The sequence below is a fragment of the Hyperolius riggenbachi genome, chromosome 3 (genome assembly GCF_040937935.1).
Source record: "Hyperolius riggenbachi isolate aHypRig1 chromosome 3, aHypRig1.pri, whole genome shotgun sequence".
NCBI lineage: Eukaryota > Metazoa > Chordata > Amphibia > Anura > Hyperoliidae > Hyperolius > Hyperolius riggenbachi.
In genome coordinates, this window is record NC_090648.1 from 450,447,528 (window position 1) to 450,471,868 (window position 24,341).

General features: G+C 50.4%; 1 protein-coding gene across 1 annotated transcript in view; it reads right to left on the reverse strand.

Moving 5' to 3' along the window:
• The window catches only part of LOC137562400 (hemagglutinin/amebocyte aggregation factor-like), a 60,420-nt gene that overhangs the window by 11,781 nt on the left and 24,298 nt on the right, over window positions 1-24,341 (reverse strand). The window contains exon 3 of the mRNA XM_068273740.1: window positions 3,201-3,276. Coding sequence (XP_068129841.1) covers window positions 3,201-3,276 — 76 coding nt within the window. The remainder of the gene's footprint in view (window positions 1-3,200; window positions 3,277-24,341) is intronic.

Here is a 24,341-nt window from a genome sequence, read left to right on the forward strand (position 1 = left end):
AAATCATACATCATTCCAAACATTTTTTACAAATAAATAACTGCAAAGTGGGGTGTGCGTAATTATTCGGCTCCCTGAGTCAATACTTTGTAGAACCACTTTTTGCTGCAATTACAGCTGCCAGTCCTTTAGGGTATGTCTCTACCAGCTTTGCACATCTAGAGACTGAAATCCTTGCCCATTCTTCTTTGCAAAACAGCTCCAGCTCAGTCAGATTAGATGGACAGCGTTTGTGAACAGCAGTTTTCAGATCTTGCCACAGATTCTCGATTGGATTTAGATCTGGACTTTGACTGGGCCATTCTAACACATAGATATGTTTTTTTTTTTTTTAAACCATTCCATTGTTGTCCTGGCTTTATGTTTAGGGTCATTGTCCTGCTGGAAGGTGAACCTCCGCCCTAGTCTCAAGTCTTTTGCAGACTCCAAGAGGTTTTCTTCCAAGTTTGCCCTGTATTTGTCTCCATCCATCTTCCCATCAACTCTGACCAGCTTTCCTGTCCCTGCTGAAGAGAAGCACCCCCAGAACATGATGCTGCCACCACCATATTTGACAGTGGGGATGGTGTGTTCAGAGTGATGTGCAGTGTTAGTTTTCCGCCACACATAGCGTTTTGCATTTTGGCCAAAAAGTTCCATTTTGGTCTCATCTGACCAGAGCACCTTCTTCCACATGGTTGCTGTGGACCACATGGCTTGTGGTGAACTGCAAACGGGACTTCTTATGCTTTCTGTTAACCATGGCTTTCTTCTTGCCACTCTTCCATAAATGCCAACTATGTACAGTGCGTGACTAATAGTTTTCCTATGGACAGATTACCCCACCTGAACTGTAGATCTCTGCAGCTCCTCCAGAGTCACCATGGGCCTCTTGACTGCATTTCTGATCAGCGTTCTCCTTGTTCGGCCGTTGAGTTTAGGTGGATGGCCTTGTCTTGGTAGGTTTACAGTTGTGCCATTCTCCTTCCATTTCTGAATGATCGCTTGAACAGTGCTCCGTGGGATGTTGAAGGCTTTGGAAATCTTTTTGTAGCCTAAGCCTGCTTTAAATTTCTCAATAACTTGATCCCTGACCTGTCTTGTGTGTTCTTTGGACTTCACGGTGTTGTTGCTCCCAATATTCTCTTAGACAACCTCTGAGGCCCTCATAGAGCAGCTGTATTTGTACTGACATTAGATTACACACAGGTGCACACTATTTAGTCATTAGCACTCATTTGGCAATGTCTATAGGCAACTGACTGCACTCAGATCAAAGGGGGCCGAATAATTATGCACACACCACTTTGCAGTTATTTATTTGTAAAAAATGTTTGGAATGATGTATGATTTTCATTCCACTTCTCATGTGTACACCACTTTGGGCTCTATTCATAAAAAAGTTGTGGCGAAAAAACTCCTGGAGGGAAAATACCGCAGCGGTATTTTACACTTCTGGGTGGTCATTCAAAAAAATCTTGCCAGCTGCGATGCAAGTGCGGAGATCTCCCGCTGAAGGCTGGCGGTAAGCTGTCGGAAGGCATGCGGAAACACTTCAGCCGGCAGAGTCCCTCCGTGCGCTGCTCTCTCTGGGAGGTCTGTCCCATTCACTTGTATGTAATCCGCAAAATCAGAGGAAGCGGTATTTCCCGTCCACATACCGCTTCCTCTAAACTTTGGGTATCATTCATAAAGCATTTCCGCATGCGGAAATGCTTAACACCGGTGACTTTCCCGACCACTCAGCATAAGCCCCATTCATAAAGGCTCTTTCCGCATGAAAAGGTGACAGAACGATACATTTCCGCCTTGTGCGGAGTTTTTCTAGATTAATCTAGAAAAAGTAACAAACACATCCATTCATAAAGATTAGAGCAAGCGGTATCCGGAAGGAAAATACCGCTTGCTCGACAGTAGCGATAGGCGGGCGGAATACATATAAATGAATGGGAGGGACCTCCCAAGCAGCATCAGACAGAGCAGCGCAGGGAGGGAATCGGGCAGCTTTTAAGTTTCCGCATGTCTTCCGCCACGCTGCCGCCAGCTTCCTCCAGAAAACCTCCGCACTTCTTCCGCAACAGGCAGACTTCTTTATGAATGCCCACCCAGAAGTCTTAATTACCGGTTGCGGAGAAGAACGGTGTTTTCCCGCACTACCGACAGCCTGTTTATGAATGATACCCTTTATGAATGGCCATTTTGTTACTTTTTTCTAGATAAATCTAGAAAAACACTGGAGAGGGCGGAAATTTCTCGCTCTGCTAGGGGATTGTAGATTTTCATGCGGGAACAGCTTTTATGAATGCCCACTTTGCTAAATGGACGGGAAAATCCGCTGTTTTGAGCGGAAAACTTGCGGTAAGGTTTTATGAATAGAGCCCTTTGTGTTGGTCTTTCACGTGGAATTACAATCAAACTGATTCATGTTTGTGGCAGTAATATGACAAAATGTGGAAAACTTCAAGGGGGGGGCGAATACTTTTGCAACCCACTGTAAGTAGAGCAAGTATTTATCTATTTATATATGTGTTTTTTTTCTGAGCTAGTATGGCTGACAGCTCCTCGTTAACCAGTTCTCTATCCACATACACACATCTCCTCCTAGTCCCTGGCTGTATCCTCAGCTTTTGCATCAGGCTATTGTGGGGAACAGTGTCAGAATCCTTTGCAAAGTCCAAGTACACTAGATCTATAGCTTTCCCAAGATCTACATTTTCATTCACAACTTCATAAAAGCTGAGCATGTTGGTGAGACGGGACCTGTCTTTAGTAAAACCATGCTGTCAAACTGAAATAAGATTATTCTGTGCTACATAATTTTGTATAGCGTCCCTTAGGATACCTTCAATCAATTTACACACAACTGATGTTAAGCTTACAGGTTTATAGTTGTCTGGCTCTGATTTTTTTCCCTTCTTGAATAAGGGGAAAACATCAGCTGTACGCCAGTCATAAGGAACTGACCCACTTGTAGTAAAATATGGGTGATAATTACCAATGTCTTACTATGCCTATTATGACTGTAGCTAGATTTTCATTTTCATTGTTAGACTATATTTTGCGATTTTATTACTGTTATTTTAACATATTTATTATTCTATGTTAACGGTGAAGAAACAAAAAAAATATTGTTGTAGACAGTATCTTAAAATTTCGTCTACATCCCATGCCCTTTTTTTTGCAGGCGCCCTTATTAGATGTATGCAATATTTCTTTATTACCTGATAATCATACTGATGCTCTCAGATTTTCCACACTCATAATAGAGATGTTGGTCAAAAGCATTAACCCATCTTTCTAAAGGAAAGAATACCAAATCGTAAATTATTGCAATAATTAAGTAAAGTTATAGTTGGCCATTAATAAGATTGCTCTACAGCATTGATCTAAGCAGTGCACATGAGATAAGTACAATCAGGGCCGGTTCAGAGTAAGAGGAGAAGCAAGGTGAAGAGGTCATCAATGGGGAAAAGCAGCTTGTTGTGCTATGTGAGGAGTCTGATAGTGAGTGAGAAGGGGGGAGGCAGGAAAGCACCAGTGTTTCATTTGACTTGCAGAGCAGAATGGAGGAGGTGGCACTGCTGTCCTGACTGAGGAGGGCTGGAGTGGCTGAGGGTGATCAGTTTGTTTGTCACAGATAGTGTTGGGCGAACAGTGTTCGCCACTGTTCGGGTTCTGCAGAACATCACCCTGTTCGGGTGATGTTCGAGTTCGGCCGAACACCTGACGGTGCTCGGCCAAACCGTTCGGCCACATGGCCGAACTAAGAGCGCATGGCCGAACGTTCCCCGAACGTTCGGCTAGCGCTGTGATTGGCCAAACGGGTCACGTGGTTCGGGCCCGAACGCGCTCTGATTGGCCGAACGGTCACGTGGTTCGGGTAAATAAATACCCGAACCACGTCATATCTCCGCCATTTGTCTGTGGGTTTAGCTTTGGGTAGGCAGGCAGGGTAGTTCGCTCTCCAGCCACGCTAGCCAGGGTCCCCCCCAGTCATTGTGTGTCGCTGCTGGGAACAGTAGTACACCGCTCGCTCAGCCACACTATATATAGCATTGTTTACTGCCACTGTGTACCTCGCTCAGCCACGCTATATATATAGCATTGTGTTTTCTGACACTCTGTGTACACGGCTTAGGCTAGCCTGACTAATATAGCATTGTGTGTACTGCCACTGTGCACCTCGCTCAGCCACGCTATATATAGCATTGTGTGTACTGCCACTGTGCACCTCGCTCAGCCACGCTATATATAGCATTGTGTGTACTGCCACTGTGCACCTCGCTCAGCCACGCTATATATAGCATTGTGTGTACTGCCACTGTGCACCTCACTCAGCCACGCTATATATAGCATTGTGTGTACTGCCACTGTGCACCTCGCTCAGCCACGCTATATATAGCATTGTGTGTACTGCCACTGTGCACCTCACTCAGCCACGCTATATATAGCATTGTGTGTACTGCCACTGTGCACCTCGCTCAGCCACGCTATATATATAGCATTGTGTTTTCTGACACTCTGTGTACACGGCTTAGGCTAGCCTGACTAATATAGCATTGTGTGTACTGCCACTGTGCACCTCGCTCAGCCACGCTATATATAGCATTGTGTGTACTGCCACTGTGCACCTCGCTCAGCCACGCTATATATAGCATTGTGTGTACTGCCACTGTGCACCTCGCTCAGCCACGCTATATATATAGCATTGTGTTTTCTGACACTCTGTGTACACGGCTTAGCCTGACTAATATAGCATTGTGTGTACTGCCACTGTGCACCTCGCTCAGCCACGCTATATATAGCATTGTGTGTACTGCCACTGTGCACCTCGCTCAGCCACGCTATATATAGCATTGTGTGTACTGCCACTGTGCACCTCGCTCAGCCACGCTATATATAGCATTGTGTGTACTGCCACTGTGCACCTCGCTCAGCCACGCTATATATAGCATTGTGTGTACTGCCACTGTGCACCTCGCTCAGCCACGCTATATATAGCATTGTGTGTACTGCCACTGTGCACCTCGCTCAGCCACGCTATATATATAGCATTGTGTTTTCTGACACTCTGTGTACACGGCTTAGGCTAGCCTGACTAATATAGCATTGTGTGTACTGCCACTGTGCACCTCGCTCAGCCACGCTATATATAGCATTGTGTGTACTGCCACTGTGCACCTCGCTCAGCCACGCTATATATAGCATTGTGTGTACTGCCACTGTGCACCTCGCTCAGCCACGCTATATATAGCATTGTGTGTACTGCCACTGTGCACCTCGCTCAGCCACGCTATATATAGCATTGTGTGTACTGCCACTGTGCACCTCGCTCAGCCATGCTATATATAGCATTGTGTGTACTGCCACTGTGCACCTCGCTCAGCCACGCTATATATAGCATTGTGTGTACTGCCACTGTGCACCTCGCTCAGCCACGCTATATATAGCATTGTGTGTACTGCCACTGTGCACCTCGCTCAGCCACGCTATATATAGCATTGTGTGTACTGCCACTGTGCACCTCGCTCAGCCACGCTATATATAGCATTGTGTTTTCTGACACTCTGTGTACACGGCTTAGCCTGACTAATATAGCATTGTGTGTACTGCCACTGTGCACCTCGCTCAGCCACGCTATATATAGCATTGTGTGTACTGCCACTGTGCACCTCACTCAGCCACGCTATATATAGCATTGTGTGTACTGCCACTGTGCACCTCGCTCAGCCACGCTATATATAGCATTGTGTTTACTGCCACTCTGTGTACACCGCTCAGCCAGACTATATACCGTTGTTTACTGACACTCTGTGTACACCGCTCAGCCAGACTATATACCATTGTTTACTGACACTCTGTGTACACGGCTCAGCCTGACTATAAAGCATTGTGTGTACTGCCACTGTGCACCTCGCTCAGCCACGCTATATATAGCATTGTGTTTAATGACACTCTGTGTACACGGCTTAGCCAGACTATATAGCATTGTGTGTACTGCCACTCTGTGTACACCGCTCAGCCAGACTATATAGCATTGTGTTTACTTCCACTCTGTGTCTGCTGGGCCTGGGAACAGTAGTACACCGCTCACCCGCCACTGTATAGCATTGTGCTCTGTGTCGCTGCTGGGAATAGTGGTACTGTATAGCATTTCTGTACTGCCACTGTACTGCTGCCAGTCAGCGTGTACTGTAAGGATAAGTGAAATGAGGAAGAAATCCGGTGAAAGAGGAAGGGGCAAGGGAAGAGGTGTTTCCCCTGACGGTTCACGTACAGGCCACAGGGGAGCACCCAAGAAAACCCACTCAATACCGCCCATGTTGTCCAGGACAACAACCCTCACAAATCCAAAAGAACAGGACCAGATAATTACTTGGATGACCTCTCAAGCGTCCAGCAGTGGGTTAAGCAGCACCAGCACATCACGCACGAGGTCCGAGTCCTCAGCCAGTTACAAGGAGCCAGTGGGCACAAAGCTGACACAACCGGCAGCGACACCACGCACACAACTGCCAGATAACCAGTCCTATGAATTACCTCAGGACACAATGGGGTATTCGCAGGAGCTATTCCCAGCCCAACAAACTTCCACCTTTGAAAGGTCAATGGAGGAACAGCCAGAAATGTTGTGCCCGGATTCACAACCATTAACTGTGGGAAATGCACCGCGCACTGAAATACAAGGCGAGTCCGAGGAGGACTCGGAAACCCAAATCCCAGAGCAAGTTGGGCAGGAAGGGTTGCAATTGCAGGAGGTCGGCCGACAAGATCTGGAAGATGACGTTGGAGTGAGCTGCGCAGAGGTTGTTCTGGGGAGCTCTACTCCACGGCGGCGGCCCCCCACAATGACATATGACGAGTTTGAGGAGATGGAAGAGGAGGGTATGGACAATGTGGACAGAGACCCAGATTTTATTTGTGAACGAGAACATCGCCGTCGTAGCAGCAGCACAGATGAGTCTGTTGAAGAACCCACTGCTGCACGAGTTCGCCTTGTGCCACAAGGTAGGCGGCGCGCAATTTCAGGCACCACAAGCGTGGAAGTTAGAGTGAGAGGCAAAAGAGGAGGAAACAGAAATCGCCAGCAAGGAGGCAGGTGCTCCAAAGTCTGGGCTTTCTTTGAAGACTGCACTGAGGATGTTACCATGGCGATTTGCAAGGTGTGCAAGACTCGCCTGAGCAGGGGGAAAAGTATTAACAACCTCTCCACCACCAGCATGAGCCGCCACATGCTATCCAAACATCCCACTCTGTGGGCAAACGCGGCAGGACAGGGTACCAGCAACACTGCCTCCCTTGGGTTCACCAGACTCACCACCAGACCCGCCTCAGCAGCAGCAGTAGCCCAGCCATTGCGTGGTTCACAACATTCACAAACATCAGACGACGCTGACACTGTCACTTTCCGGAGTAGTGCTCTTGAGGTCTCCCAGTGTTCATCAAACACAACAACCAACAGCCCTTCCGTGTGCAGCGTAGCGTTCAGTTGTCTGTGTCGGAGATGTTTGAGCGCAAGAGGAAATTGCCAGCAAATGACCCCCCCGGGCCGTGGCAGTAACAGCCAGCATAGCCAAGCTTCTGGCCTGCGAAATGCTGCCATATCGAGTGGTGGAGACAAACAGCTTCAAGGGCATGATGTCAGTGGCCATCCCACGTTACGTTGTTCCCAGCCGCTACCACTTTGCGCGCTCTGCAGTGCCTGAGTTGCATGAGCACGTGGTCAGCAAAATAACCCGAAGCTTGAAGAATGCCGTTGCCTGCAAGGTTCACCTCACCACTGACACTTGGACGAGTGCGTTCGGCTAGGGTCGATACATCTCCCTTACCGCGCACTGGGTGAACCTTGTGGAGCCTGGCAGCGATTTCTCACCTGCTACGGCGCGGGTGTTGCCCACGCCGCAAACAGCTGCACCGCCGTCCCTCCCACTGGATAACAACAGCAGCACCTACCTCTCTGACTCCTTCTCCTCCAACGCATCTCAAAGCTGTACCTCATCCGGAAACGCTAACCCAGCAGCAGTAGGATCGTGGAAGCAGTGCAGCACAGCTGTTGGCATGCGTCAGCAAGCGTTGCTGAAGCTGATCTGCCTTGGGGATAAGCAGCACACAGGGGAGGAAATTTGGAAGGGAATAAAGGAACAGACGGATTTGTGGCTGGCACCGCTGGACTTGAAACCGGGCATGGTTGTGTGTGATAATGGGAGTAATCTCATGCGCGCTTTAAGGTTGGCTAAGCTGACACACATCCCTTGCCTGGCGCACGTGATGAACCTAGTAGTTCAGCGGTTCCTGAGGACATACCCAGGCGTGGCCGATCTTCTGTTGAAGGTGCGTCGAGTGGCCAAACATTGTAGAAATTCCAGTACTGCTTCGGGGGCACTCGCCAAGATGCAGGAGCGCTTCAATCTCCCCCACCATCGCTTGCTGTGTGATGTCCCAACGCACTGGAATTCTACGCTGCACATGCTAGCACGCTTTTGTGAACAGAAGAGTGCAGTGGTCCAGTACATGACGGCGCAGTACCGAGGCGCATCCGGCCAGCTGCCAAGCTTCTGTGGATCCGATTGGGCCAACATGTTGGACCTCTGCCAAGTCCTCCAAAATTTTGAGCAATCCACGTTGCTTGTGAGCAGTGACAACTCTTCAGTCAGCATTACCATACCACTGCTGTGTTTACTGAAGAGGTCAATGTTGAAAATCAAGGAAACAGCTGTCATGATGCAACTGGGGGAATCTGAAGGAGAAAACGATCAGCGTGATGGTACCAACATCAGGCCATCCGCCTCAGGGAACGCTGGCCCCAGCAGCTATGACGAAGAAGAGGAGGAGGAACAGCTGGAGTTGGAGCAGGAATTTCATGCCACCACTGACGAGGGCCAGAGCGGTGCACGTTGGACTTCCACAATTCAGCGCGAATGGTCAGCAGAAGCAGACCAGGAGGAAGGTGACGACTATGATGCATCACAACAACTATCACAACGCTCACAAGAGGATGATGAGGATTCTGGTAGGACTCTTGCACACATGGCTCAATTCATGCTAGACTGCATTGAACGCGACCCACGCATTGTGCGCATTCTGGACAACACCAATTACTGGGTTTATACCCTTCTGGATCCACGGTACAAACACAATGTTCCAAAACTGCTTGAAGAAAGAGTCAGACAGGTCAAAATGGAAGAATACCAGCAGGCCCTTGTGGAGACTTTAGAGAGGAGATTGACATCCTCCCCCTCCTCTAGCCAGTTGTACGCCGACAGACTGACTTCCGCAAACCCAGGACGACCAGGAGGGCAGCAAACAACGCAAGCCGCAGCTAGTGCTCAAAAGGGAACGGTATCGGCAGTGTCCTTGGAGTGGGAAAATTTTCTGACACCCATGCAGCAGCAGCCCACTGAACAGGAAGCGTGCAGATCCACCTCCAACACCGATCGCCTGGAGAAGATGGTCAAGGACTACATGTCAGATGACGTAGCTGTGTCGAACAATCCATCTGCACCCTTCAACTATTGGGTATCGAAGCTAGACACCTGGCACGAACTGGCAATGTACGCAATAGAGGTGCTGGCTTGCCCGGCAGCCAGCGTTATGTCGGAACGCTGTTTCAGTGCTGCCGGAGGCATCGTCACAGATCGGCGTATTCGCCTCTCCACAGAAAATGCAGACCGTCTGACTCAAATTAAAATGAATCAATCCTGGATTGGAAACGACTACGCAACACTCCAGGACCCCAACCAAGTAACATGACCAATGAACATCTGGGATGGTGTAGCGTTACCGGTCCCTGTTTATTGAACCTCTCATCTGTATTACATTTATGACTGCATGGCGGCAAAAAGCATTGCTGCTATATCCGCACGCTTTTTGTCCTCATGCAAGGCCTGGGTTGTTGTGTCTCACAAAGCGTGGCCTTCTCCTCCTGCGCCTGCTCCTGTTCCATCACGTGTGCTGCTGCTGCTGCTGGGTTAGCGTTGCCGGTCCCTGTTTATTGAACCACTTATCTTTATTACATTTATGACTGCATGGCGGTACAAAGCATGCTATCCGCACGCTTCTTGTCCTCATGCAAGGCCTGGGTTGTTGTGTCTCACAAAGCGTGGCCTTCTCCTCCTGCGCCTCCTCCTGTTCCATCACGTCTGCTGCTGCTGGGTTAGCGTTGCCGCGTGGTCCCTGTTTATTGAACCACTTATCTTTATTACATTTATGACTGCATGGCGGTACAAAGCATGCTATCCGCACGCTTCTTGTCCTCATGCAAGGCCTGGGTTGTTGTGTCTCACAAAGCGTGGCCTTCTCCTCCTGCGCCTCCTCCTGTTCCATCACGTCTGCTGCTGCTGGGTTAGCGTTGCCGCGTGGTCCCTGTTTATTGAACCACTTATCTTTATTACATTTATGACTGCATGGCGGTACAAAGCATGCTATCCGCACCCTTCTTGTCCTCATGCAAGGCCTGGGTTGTTGTGTCTCACAAAGCGTGGCCTTCTCCTCCTGCGCCTCCTCCTGTTCCATCACGTCTGCTGCTGCTGGGTTAGCGTTGCCGCGTGGTCCCTGTTTATTGAACCACTTATCTTTATTACATTTATGACTGCATGGCGGTACCTCATGCAAGGCCTGGGTTGTTGTGTCTCACAAAGCGTGGCCTTCTCCTCCTGCGCCTCCTCCTGTTCCATCACGTCTGCTGCTGCTGGGTTAGCGTTGCCGCGTGGTCCCTGTTTATTGAACCACTTATCTTTATTACATTTATGACTGCATGGCGGTACAAAGCATGCTATCCGCACGCTTCTTGTCCTCATGCAAGGCCTGGGTTGTTGTGTCTCACAAAGCGTGGCCTTCTCCTCCTGCGCCTCCTCCTGTTCCATCACGTCTGCTGCTGCTGGGTTAGCGTTGCCGCGTGGTCCCTGTTTATTGAACCACTTATCTTTATTACATTTATGACTGCATGGCGGTACCTCCTGCAAGGCCTGGGTTGTTGTGTCTCACAAAGCGTGGCCTTCTCCTCCTGCGCCTCCTCCTGTTCCATCACGTCTGCTGCTGCTGGGTTAGCGTTGCCGCGTGGTCCCTGTTTATTGAACCACTTATCTTTATTACATTTATGACTGCATGGCGGTACAAAGCATGCTATCCGCACCCTTCTTGTCCTCATGCAAGGCCTGGGTTGTTGTGTCTCACAAAGCGTGGCCTTCTCCTCCTGCGCCTCCTCCTGTTCCATCACGTCTGCTGCTGCTGGGTTAGCGTTGCCGCGTGGTCCCTGTTTATTGAACCACTTATCTTTATTAAGTTTATGACTGCATGGCGGTACAAAGCATGCTATCCGCACGCTTCTTGTCCTCATGCAAGGCCTGGGTTGTTGTGTCTCACAAAGCGTGGCCTTCTCCTCCTGCGCCTCCTCCTGTTCCATCACGTCTGCTGCTGCTGGGTTAGCGTTGCCGCGTGGTCCCTGTTTATTGAACCACTTATCTTTATTACATTTATGACTGCATGGCGGTACCTCATGCAAGGCCTGGGTTGTTGTGTCTCACAAAGCGTGGCCTTCTCCTCCTGCGCCTGCTCCTGTTCCATCACGTGTGCTGCTGCTGCTGCTGGGTTAGCGTTGCCGGTCCCTGTTTATGGAACCTCTTATCTTTATTACATTTATGACTGCATGGTGGTACAAAGCATGCTATCCGCACGCTTCTTGTCCTCATGCAAGGCCTGGGTTGTTGTGTCTCACAAAGCGTGGCCTTCTCCTCCTGCGCCTCCTCCTGTTCCATCACGTCTGCTGCTGCTGGGTTAGCGTTGCCGCGTGGTCCCTGTTTATTGAACCACTTATCTTTATTAAATTTATGACTGCATGGCGGTACAAAGCATGCTATCCGCACGCTTCTTGTCCTCATGCAAGGCCTGGGTTGTTGTGTCTCACAAAGCGTGGCCTTCTCCTCCTGCGCCTCCTCCTGTTCCATCACGTCTGCTGCTGCTGGGTTAGCGTTGCCGCGTGGTCCCTGTTTATTGAACCACTTATCTTTATTACATTTATGACTGCATGGCGGTACAAAGCATGCTATCCGCACGCTTCTTGTCCTCATGCAAGGCCTGGGTTGTTGTGTCTCACAAAGCGTGGCCTTCTCCTCCTGCGCCTCCTCCTGTTCCATCACGTCTGCTGCTGCTGGGTTAGCGTTGCCGCGTGGTCCCTGTTTATTGAACCACTTATCTTTATTACATTTATGACTGCATGGCGGTACAAAGCATGCTATCCGCACCCTTCTTGTCCTCATGCAAGGCCTGGGTTGTTGTGTCTCACAAAGCGTGGCCTTCTCCTCCTGCGCCTCCTCCTGTTCCATCACGTCTGCTGCTGCTGGGTTAGCGTTGCCGCGTGGTCCCTGTTTATTGAACCACTTATCTTTATTACATTTATGACTGCATGGCGGTACCTCATGCAAGGCCTGGGTTGTTGTGTCTCACAAAGCGTGGCCTTCTCCTCCTGCGCCTCCTCCTGTTCCATCACGTCTGCTGCTGCTGGGTTAGCGTTGCCGCGTGGTCCCTGTTTATTGAACCACTTATCTTTATTACATTTATGACTGCATGGCGGTACAAAGCATGCTATCCGCACGCTTCTTGTCCTCATGCAAGGCCTGGGTTGTTGTGTCTCACAAAGCGTGGCCTTCTCCTCCTGCGCCTCCTCCTGTTCCATCACGTCTGCTGCTGCTGGGTTAGCGTTGCCGCGTGGTCCCTGTTTATTGAACCACTTATCTTTATTACATTTATGACTGCATGGCGGTACCTCCTGCAAGGCCTGGGTTGTTGTGTCTCACAAAGCGTGGCCTTCTCCTCCTGCGCCTCCTCCTGTTCCATCACGTCTGCTGCTGCTGGGTTAGCGTTGCCGCGTGGTCCCTGTTTATTGAACCACTTATCTTTATTACATTTATGACTGCATGGCGGTACAAAGCATGCTATCCGCACCCTTCTTGTCCTCATGCAAGGCCTGGGTTGTTGTGTCTCACAAAGCGTGGCCTTCTCCTCCTGCGCCTCCTCCTGTTCCATCACGTCTGCTGCTGCTGGGTTAGCGTTGCCGCGTGGTCCCTGTTTATTGAACCACTTATCTTTATTAAGTTTATGACTGCATGGCGGTACAAAGCATGCTATCCGCACGCTTCTTGTCCTCATGCAAGGCCTGGGTTGTTGTGTCTCACAAAGCGTGGCCTTCTCCTCCTGCGCCTCCTCCTGTTCCATCACGTCTGCTGCTGCTGGGTTAGCGTTGCCGCGTGGTCCCTGTTTATTGAACCACTTATCTTTATTACATTTATGACTGCATGGCGGTACCTCATGCAAGGCCTGGGTTGTTGTGTCTCACAAAGCGTGGCCTTCTCCTCCTGCGCCTGCTCCTGTTCCATCACGTGTGCTGCTGCTGCTGCTGGGTTAGCGTTGCCGGTCCCTGTTTATGGAACCTCTTATCTTTATTACATTTATGACTGCATGGTGGTACAAAGCATGCTATCCGCACGCTTCTTGTCCTCATGCAAGGCCTGGGTTGTTGTGTCTCACAAAGCGTGGCCTTCTCCTCCTGCGCCTCCTCCTGTTCCATCACGTCTGCTGCTGCTGGGTTAGCGTTGCCGCGTGGTCCCTGTTTATTGAACCACTTATCTTTATTAAATTTATGACTGCATGGCGGTACAAAGCATGCTATCCGCACGCTTCTTGTCCTCATGCAAGGCCTGGGTTGTTGTGTCTCACAAAGCATGGCCTTCTCCTCCTGCGCCACCCTCCTCCTGTTCCATCACGTCTGCTGCTGCTGGGTTAGCATTGCCGCGTGGTCCCTGTTTATTGAACCACTTATCTTTATTACATTTATGACTGCATGGCGGTACCTCATGCAAGGCCTGGGTTGTTGTGTCTCACAAAGCGTGGCCTTCTCCTCCTGCGCCTGCTCCTGTTCCATCACGTGTGCTGCTGCTGCTGCTGGGTTAGCGTTGCCGGTCCCTGTTTATGGAACCTCTTATCTTTATTACATTTATGACTGCATGGCGGTACAAAGCATGCTATCCGCACGCTTCTTGTCCTCATGCAAGGCCTGGGTTGTTGTGTCTCACAAAGCGTGGCCTTCTCCTCCTGCGCCTCCTCCTGTTCCATCATGTCTGCTGCTGCTGGGTTAGCGTTGCCGCGTGGTCCCTGTTTATTGAACCACTTATCTTTATTAAATTTATGACTGCATGGCGGTACAAAGCATGCTATCCGCACGCTTCTTGTCCTCATGCAAGGCCTGGGTTGTTGTGTCTCACAAAGCATGGCCTTCTCCTCCTGCGCCACCCTCCTCCTGTTCCATCACGTGTGCTGCTGCTGGGTTAGCATTGCCGCGTGGTCCCTGTTTATTGAACCACTTATCTTTATTACATTTATGACTGCATGGCGGTACCTCATGCAAGGCCTGGGTTGTTGTGTCTCACAAAGCGTGGCCTTCTCCTCCTGCGCCTGCTCCTGTTCCATCACGTGTGCTGCTGCTGCTGCTGGGTTAGCGTTGCCGGTCCCTGTTTATGGAACCTCTTATCTTTATTACATTTATGACTGCATGGCGGTACAAAGCATGCTATCCGCACGCTTCTTGTCCTCATGCAAGGCCTGGGTTGTTGTGTCTCACAAAGCGTGGCCTTCTCCTCCTGCGCCTCCTCCTGTTCCATCATGTCTGCTGCTGCTGGGTTAGCGTTGCCGCGTGGTCCCTGTTTATTGAACCACTTATCTTTATTAAATTTATGACTGCATGGCGGTACAAAGCATGCTATCCGCACGCTTCTTGTCCTCATGCAAGGCCTGGGTTGTTGTGTCTCACAAAGCATGGCCTTCTCCTCCTGCGCCACCCTCCTCCTGTTCCATCACGTGTGCTGCTGCTGGGTTAGCGTTACCGGTCCTTTTTCCTGGAACCTCTTATATGTATTACATTTATGACTGCATGCCGACAAAAAGCATGTTACCTGTGCAAAGAAAACAGACATTTCCCGCATTTAAAAGACAGTTTTCCCTTTGAAACTTTAAAATCGATTTTCTCAAAAACTATAACCTCTTTTTGCTAAAAAAAATTTTCCTCTTGTACCCACTCCCAAGGTGCACATACCCTGTAAATTTGGGGTATGTAGCATGTAAGGAGGCTTTACAAAGCACAAAAGTTCGGGTCCCCATTGACTTCCATTATGTTCGGAGTTCGGGTCGAACACCCGAACATCGCGGCCACGAACCCGAACATCTAGATGTTCGCCCAACACTAGTCACAGACTCCCAGCCAACCAGCGTGCTATTGTGTTGAGCTGCAGCATGTAATCTGGGAACATTGAATGAAGCAGAGTAAATTGTCTGTTGCCGTGCCATAATTCCGAATCGGGGGAAGGGGGGGGGGAGATGTTATTAAAAATATAAGATTCTGTATCTATTGAAAAATTAAGCATACTGAAAAAATGCAAATACATCAAAAACACAATCACAAGGCATGGAAAACGCACAGAAAACTGCAAAAACTCACACTGCAGAAAACTCATGGTTTTCTGCACAGCCAAGTGTGCTTTGATCTTTTGTGTTTTTTGTCCTTTACAGATGCATAGATTGGTGGTGAGTGGTGACATATTTTTCCCTCTTAAACGGTACACATTGCCTAGCTGTATTGCTGATCTTCTGCCTCTAATACCTTAACCTCCCTGGCATTCTATTAAGATCGCCAGGGCGGCTGCGGGAGGTTTTTTTTAAAATAGCGATCAGAATTAACAAGGAAGGCAGCAATGAGCGGCCTTCTTTGTTTCGCTTACCTCGTCGCCATAGCGATGAGCGGAGTGACGTCATGGACGTCAGCCGCCTCCGATCCAGCCCTTAGCGCTGGCCGGAACTGATTGGTCCGGCTGCGCAGGGCTCGGGCTGCTGCGGGGACCCTTTTTCGCCGCTGCTCGCAGCGGATCGCCGCAGAGTGGCGGCGATCAGGTAGCACACGCGGCTGGCAAAGTGCCGGCTGCGTGTGCTGCTTTTTATTTGATAAAAAATCGGCCCAGCAGGGCCTGAGCGGCACCCTCCGGCGGTAATGGACGAGCTGAGCTCATCCATAACGCTCAGGAGGTTAAAGAGAAACTGTACTCTAAAATTCGTACAACAAAAAGCATACCATTCTATTCATTATGTTCTCCTGGGCCCCTCTGTGCTGTTTCTGCCACACTCTGCTGCAAACCTGGCTTGTAATTGCCAGTTTTAGGCAGTGTTTACAAACAAACTAACCAGATTGTGATAGGCTCACATAGGCAAAGTGTGTGAGTCATACAGAGCCTGCAGGGGGCCTGGAGAGGGTGTGTATAGCTTCTATCCAATCACAAGCAGCCCTGCACATTCCAGTCTGACTGCCTCAGCCGACAGAGGAGAGAAGATTAGATCATATAACAGAGATAATACAGTCACTGTGCAAGTAGGAAAGGCTGCAGTAAGACAGACCACATTAGAACAGGCATAGGAACTTATAGAATAGAAGAAATAAGGATGAAAATTTTGTTACAGAGTCTCTTTAAGGGCCCTTTCACACGAGCAGTTGATAGGCAGTGAAAAGCCTGTCAAACTCTCACAACTGCTTGTTGCTGCCTGGTAACTGCTCACTGCTGCTTAGTAACTGCTTGGTGAGCACACAGTTCAACTGCCCATATGAAAGAGCCCTTAGCCATAGACCCTGAACAAGCATGCAGATCAGGTGATCTGATTGACTGGATAAGCTGCATACTTGTTTTACGAGTGTGATTCAGACTTCAGACACCACTGACCAGAAAGATTAGTGGAAAGAAATGAGTGGCTCTAGAGTGCAGTTCATGGTAAGAACATTTTACAATTTGAAAATGTAAAATTTAAACATAATAATTCAACATTTGATATTAAATTTGCACATATTCCAGGCATCTGCTGCAGTGGGTGCAACTACTTTTTTAGGCAGATAAATGCCACAAATTTCAGGGCTCTGCTACAGGGGCTGCAAATAATTTACAGGTACTTTTCCGTTAGCCGGGTGCATCCTGCAGGTGGCACAAATTACATGAATACTTCACGTAACAAAAGTGTGAATGTAACCGATTGTATCCGGCAGGTGGTGCTAATTACATAAACACTTCATGTAACAAAGGTGTTAATGTAACCGATTGTATTGTGTTTGAAGTGGCTGTCTCGCTGCAGCCAAATGTATTGTAATAAGTGAGTTAACGGAATTAAAATGAAGCCGCCGGCTTCGGCTCTCGCTCTCTTCTCCCTTGCCCTCTCTTCTATACAATATTGGCAGCCAGCGGGGACATGCGTGTCCCCCCAGAGTCGTTCGTCTCGGCAGGGAATCCTGGTCCCTGCCGCAACGTACGACTCTGGGGGGACACGCATGTCCCAGCCTGCTGCGAGTATTGTATATAGAGTTGGGCCGAACGGTTCGCCTGCGAACGGTTCCATGCGAACTTCAGTGGTTCGCGTTCGCGTCCCGCAGGCGAACCTTTGCGGAAGTTCGGTTCGCCCCATAATGCACATGGAGGGTCAACTTTGACCCTCTACATCACAGTCAGCAGGCCCAGTGTAGCCAATTAGGCTACACTAGCCCCTGGAGCCCCACCCCCCCTTATATAAGGCAGGCAGCGGCGGCCATTACGGCCACTCGTGTGCCTGCATTAGTCAGAGTAGGGCGAGCTGCTGCAGACTGTCTCTCAGGGAAAGATTAGTTAGGCTTAGCTTGTTCCTGTCTGGCTGCATACCTGTGCTGTGAACCCACCACTGCATACCTGTGCTGTGAACCCACCACTGCATACCTGTGCTGTGAACCCACCACTGCATACCTGTGCTGTGAACCCACCACTGCATACCTGTGCTGTGAACCCACCACTGCATACCTGTTCTGTTCAGTGGACCCGCCACTGCATACCTGTTCTGTTTAGTGAACCGCCACTGTATACCTGTTCTGTTTAGTGAACCCGCCACTGCATACCTGTTCTGTTCAGTGGACCCACCGCATCAGTGCGCATACCTGTGCAGTTAAGTGAACCCGCCACTGCATACCTGTTCTGTTCAGTGGACCCGCCACTGCATACCTGTTCTGTTTAGTGAACCCGCCACTGCATACCTGTTCTGTTCAGTGAACCCACCGCATCAGTGCGCATACCTGTGCAGTTAAGTGAACCCGCCACTGCATACCTGTTCTGTTCAGTGAACCGCCACTGTATACCTGTTCTGTTTAGTGAACCCGCCACTGCATACCTGTTCTGTTCAGTGGACCCGCCACTGCATACCTGTTCTGTTTAGTGAACCGCCACTGTATACCTGTTCTGTTTAGTGAACCCGCCACTGCATACCTGTTCTGTTCAGTGAACCCACCGCATCAGTGCGCATACCTGTGCAGTTAAGTGAACCCGCCACTGCATACCTGTTCTGTTCAGTGGACCCGCCACTGCATACCTGTTCTGTTTAGTGAACCGCCACTGTATACCTGTTCTGTTTAGTGAACCCGCCACTGCATACCTGTTCTGTTCAGTGGACCCACCGCATCAGTGCGCATACCTGTGCAGTTAAGTGAACCCGCCACTGCATACCTGTTCTGTTCAGTGGACCCGCCACTGCATACCTGTTCTGTTTAGTGAACCCGCCACTGTATACCTGTTCTGTTTAGTGAACCCGCCACTGCATACCTGTTCTGTTCAGTGGACCCGCCACTGCATACCTGTTCTGTTTAGTGAACCCGCCACTGCATACCTGTTCTGTTCAGTGGACCCGCCACTGCATACCTGTTCTGTTTAGTGAACCGCCACTGCATACCTGTTCTGTTCAGTGAACCCACCGCATCAGTGCGCATACCTGTGCAGTTAAGTGAACCCGCCACTGCATACCTGTTCTGTTCAGTGGACCCGCCACTGCATACCTGTTCTGTTTAGTGAACCGCCACTGTATACCTGTTCTGTTTAGTGAACCCGCCACTGCATACCTGTTCTGTTCAGTGAACCCACCGCATCAGTGCGCATACCTGTGCAGTTAAGTGAACCCGCCACTGCATACCTGTTCTGTTCAGTGGACCCGCCACTGCATACCTGTTCTGTTTAGTGAACCGCCACTGTATACCTGTTCTGTTTAGTGAACCCGCCACTGCATACCTGTTCTGTTCAGTGGACCCGCCACTGCATACCTGTTCTGTTTAGTGAACCCGCCACTGCATACCTGTTCTGTTCAGTGGACCCGCCACTGCATACCTGTTCTGTTTAGTGAACCGCCACTGTATACCTGTTCTGTTTAGTGAACCCGCCACTGCATACCTGTTCTGTTCAGTGGACCCGCCACTGCATACCTGTTCTGTGAACCCGCCACTGTATACCTGTTCTGTTCAGTGAACCCACCGCATCAGTGCGCATACCTGTGCAGTTAAGTGAACCCGCCACTGCATACCTGTTCTGTTCAGTGGACCCGCCACTGCATACCTGTTCTGTTTAGTGAACCCGCCACTGCATACCTGTTCTGTTCAGTGAACCCACCGCATCAGTGCGCATACCTGTGCAGTTAAGTGAACCCGCCACTGCATACCTGTTCTGTTCAGTGGACCCGCCACTGCATACCTGTTCTGTTTAGTGAACCGCCACTGTATACCTGTTCTGTTTAGTGAACCCGCCACTGCATACCTGTTCTGTTCAGTGGACCCGCCACTGCATACCTGTTCTGTTTAGTGAACCCGCCACTGCATACCTGTTCTGTTCAGTGAACCCGCCACTGCATACCTGTTCTGTTTAGTGAACCGCCACTGTATACCTGTTCTGTTTAGTGAACCCGCCACTGCATACCTGTTCTGTTCAGTGGACCCGCCACTGCATACCTGTTCTGTGAACCCGCCACTGTATACCTGTTCTGTTCAGTGAACCCACCGCATCAGTGCGCATACCTGTGCAGTTAAGTGAACACACCTACCTACGTGAGTGCACGCAGTGTGATATACCACTCCGTGCATACCCGATATGGACAAAACAGGTAGAGGAAGAGGTAGTGGCAGAGCCAGAGGAAGGCCACCCGGCAGGTCTGCGCGAGGTCGTGTAAATGTAATTTCGTGTGGACCTGGCCCACAGTACAGTGCTCGGAAGAAGGCACGTCCCATCACCTCCCAAGATTGTCAGGACGTGGTTGAGTATTTAGCGACACAGAACACCTCATCTTGCTCAGCCACCAGTGCTACTACTAGCACCACTTCCGCTGCATTTGACACTTCGCAAGAATTATTTAGTGGTGAAATCACTGATGCACAGCCATTGTTGTTACAGCCAGATGAATTTTCACCAGCTCATATGTCTGAGTTACGCGGCAACATTATGGATGTAACGTGTAAGGAGGATGAAGGACCTACTGATGTTGGTGCATGTTTGGATTTGTCTGAGGCAAGCGAAGCTGGGCAGGATGATTACGATGATGACGATGATAGGGATCCTCTGTATGTACCCAATAGAGGAGATGAAGAGGGGGACAGTTCAGAGGGGGAGTCAGAGAGTAGGCGGAGGAGAGAAGTTGCTGAAAGAAGCTGGGGCAGCTCTTCATCAGAAACAGCTGGTGGCAGTGTCCGGCACCATGTATCGCCACCTATGTACAGCCAGCCAACTTGCCCTTCAGCATCAGCTGCTGAGGTCCCCATAGTGCCCACATCCCAGGGTGGCTCAGCGGTGTGGAAATTTTTTAATGTGTGTGCCTCAGATCGGACCAAAGCCATCTGTTCGCTCTGCCAACAAAAATTGAGCCGTGGAAAGGCCAACACTCACGTAGGGACAAGTGCCTTACGAAGGCACCTGGAGAAAAGGCACAAACAGCAATGGGATGGCCACCTGAGCAAAAGCAGCAGCAGCACACAAAAGCAAAACCACCCTCCTTCTCCTCTTCCTCCTCCATCAGGTGCATTATCTGCTTCTGCCGCTTTCTCCCTTCCACCTTCACAGGCACCCTCCTCCACTCCGCCTCTGCCCTTGAGCGGTTCCTGCTCCTCTGCCCACAGCAGCAGTCAGGTGTCCGTGAAGGAAATGTTTGAGCGGAAGAAGCCAATTTCGGCCAGTCACCCCCTTGCCCGGCGTCTGACAGCTGGCGTGGCGGAACTGTTAGCTCGGCAGCTGTTACCATACCGGCTGGTGGACTCTGAGGCCTTCCGTAAATTTGTGGCCATCGGAACACCGCAGTGGAAGATGCCAGGCCGCACTTATTTTTCGAGAAAGGCCATACCCCAACTGCACCGTGAAGTTGAGAGGCAAGTGGTGTCATCTCTTGCGAAGAGCGTTGGGTCAAGGGTACACCTGACCACGGATGCCTGGTCTGCCAAGCACGGGCAGGGCCGCTACATTACCTACACAGCCCATTGGGTGAACCTGGTGGTGAACGATGGCAAGCAGGGCGCAGCGGACCAAATTGTGACACCTCCACGGCTTGCAGGCAGGCCTCCTGCCACCTCCTCTCCTCCTGCTACATGCTCTTCGCTGTCCTCCTCCTCCTTGGCTGAGTGGCAGTTCTCCTCTCCAGCTACACAGCCCCAGCTCCGCAGGGCCTATGCTGCATGCCAGGTACGACGGTGTCACGCCATCTTAGACATGGCTTGTCTCAAAGAGTCACACTGGAGCAGCTCTCCTGGCTGCTCTTAAGAAACAGGTGGATGAGTGGCTGACCCCGCACCACCTGGAGATAGGCAACGTGGTGTGCGACAACGGCAGCAATCTGCTTGCCGCTTTGCATATGGGGAAGCTGACACACATACCCTGCATGGCACATGTCATGAATCTAGTGGTTCAAAGATTTGTGGCAAAGTACCCTGGCTTAGCGAATGTCCTGAAGCAGGCCAGGAAGTTCTGTGGGCATTTGAGGCGGTCTTACACAGCCATGGCACGCTTTGCGGAAATTCAGCGCAAAAACAACATGCCGGTGAGACGCCTCATTTGCGATAGCCCGACTCGCTGGAACTCGACCCTGCTCATGTTCTCCCGCCTGCTAGAACAGAAGAAAGCCGTGACCCACTACCTCTACAACTACAGTAGAATGAAACAGTCTGGGAAGATGGGGATGTTCTGGCCCGACAACTGGACACTGATGGAGAATGCATGCAGGCTCATGCGGCCGTTACGGCAGGAACAGACATGGGACCAATTTTCATCAGACCCAGCTGTTTCCTCAACACCTGCGGCAGCACAGAGGGGGGAGGAGGAGGAAGAAGAGAAGTCGTGTGCAGAAGACGAATCAGACTCAGAGGATGATGAGCAAGGTGTTTCTTTGGGGGAGGAGGAGGAGGAGGAGGGGACAGCGGCAGGAGAACAACCTCAGCAGGCATCGCAAGGGGCTTGTGCTGCTCAACCTTCCCGTGGTATTGTTCGCGGCTGGGGGGAGGAGGTTGACTTACCTGACGTCACTGAGGAAGAGCAAGAGGAGATGGAGGGTACTGGATCCGACTTTGTGCAGATGTCGTCTTTTATGCTGTCCTGCCTGTTGAGGGACCCCCGTATAAAAAACCTCAAGGGGAATGAGCTGTACTGGGTGGCCACACTACTAGACCCTCGGTACAGGCACAAAGTGGCGGACCTGTTACCAACTCACCGGAAGGTGGAAAGGATGCAGCACATGCAGAACCAGCTGTCAACTATGCTTTACAATGCCTTTAAGGGTGATGTGACGGCACAACGCCAGCAAGGTACCACTGCCACTAATCCTCCTCCCGTGTCCACGCAGTCAAAGACAGGACGCTCCAGCGATCTCATGGTGATGTCGGACATGCGGACGTTCTTTAGTCCAACGCCTCGCCGTAGCCCTTCCGGATCCACCCTCCACCAACGCCTGGAAGCCAACTACCTGGCCTTAAGTGTGGATGTAGACACTGCTGTGAACAGCGATGAGGAACCCTTGAACTACTGGGTGCGCAGGCTTGACCTGTGGCCAGAGCTGTCCCAATTTGCCATCCAACTTCTCTCCTGCCCTGCCGCAAGCGTCCTCTCAGAAAGGACCTTCAGCGCAGCTGGAGGCATTGTCACAGAGAAGAGAAGTCGCCTAAGTCACAAAAGTGTTAAGTACCTCACCTTTATCAAAATGAATGAGGCATGGATCCCGGAGGGCTGCTGCCCGCCCCAAGACTAAGTCAGTCCCCGCACATACAGCATCTCTGCCTGCACGCCGTGTGACTGGCTGCCTGGCCTGCCCCAAGAAGACTAAGTCGCTCCCAGTCCCTCCACACAGCATGTCTGCCTGCAGGCCGCTTCACTACCTTCTCCGCCACCACCAACAGGGTCCGGGACTCCAGGCGGATTGCTGAATTTTTTAGGCCGCTGCTAGCAGCGGCCGCTGTAATAATTTTTCGGGTGCGTGTACATGACTGCCTAATTTTTCTGGCTGCACTGCGGGCAGCTGCAACAACAAAAGAAAAGGCATGTACATGCGCCCATTCCCCTTCGTGACCATTACCTTGCCGTGGTGAAGGGGCTTGCGTATCACAATGGAGCAATGACCGGCGCCTAGATGAGTGTCTCGGGGGGCACACCCACGATAATAAGGTCGTTGCCTCATTGTGGTCAGACCAAATTTGATCAGCTGGACAGTCACTGTTCTGTCATTCAGCTACATCAGCCAGGTGACCATATGGGCTGTAAAGCCACCAAAACCTGCACTCTCGCCATGGTGCGCACCAGTAAAGCACGGCCGTCACTACACAAACAGCTGTTTGCGGTGCGTTACACGATGAGTTTGGTGTGTCAGTGTGAAGCAGTACCTTAATTACACTACCTGATTGATGTATACACATGCAAGATGTTTGAAAGCACTTTAGGCCTGTCATTTAGCATTCAATGTGATTTCTGCCCTTAAAACGCTGCTTTGCGTCAAATCCAGATTTTTCCCGGGGACTTTTGGCATGTATCCCACTCCGCCATCCCCCCCTCCAGGTGTTAGACCCCTTGAAACATATTTTCCATCACTTTTGTGGCCAGCATAATTATTTTTTTTTTTCAAAGTTCGCATCCCCATTGAAGTCTATTGCGGTTCGCGAACTTTAACGCGAACCGAACCTTTCGCGAAAGTTCGCGAACCCGGTTCGCGAACCGAAAATCGGAGGTTCGGCCCAACTCTAATTGTATAGAAGAGAGGGCAAGGGAGAGGAGAGCGAGGGCCGAAGCCGGCGGCTTCATTTTAATTCCATTAACTCACCTATTACAATACATTTGGCCGCAGCGAGACAGCCACTTCAAACATGATACAATCGGTTAGAATAGAACTTTTGTTACGTGAAGTATTAATTTGCGTCACCTGCCGGATGCGCCCGGCTAACGGAAAAGTACCAATTTACAATGTAAAACATTTAAAATGTACACTTTGTCTTGCCATTTTGTCTAGTAAAACTTGTTAAATGTTTGTCCCCCCTCCCTGCCGAG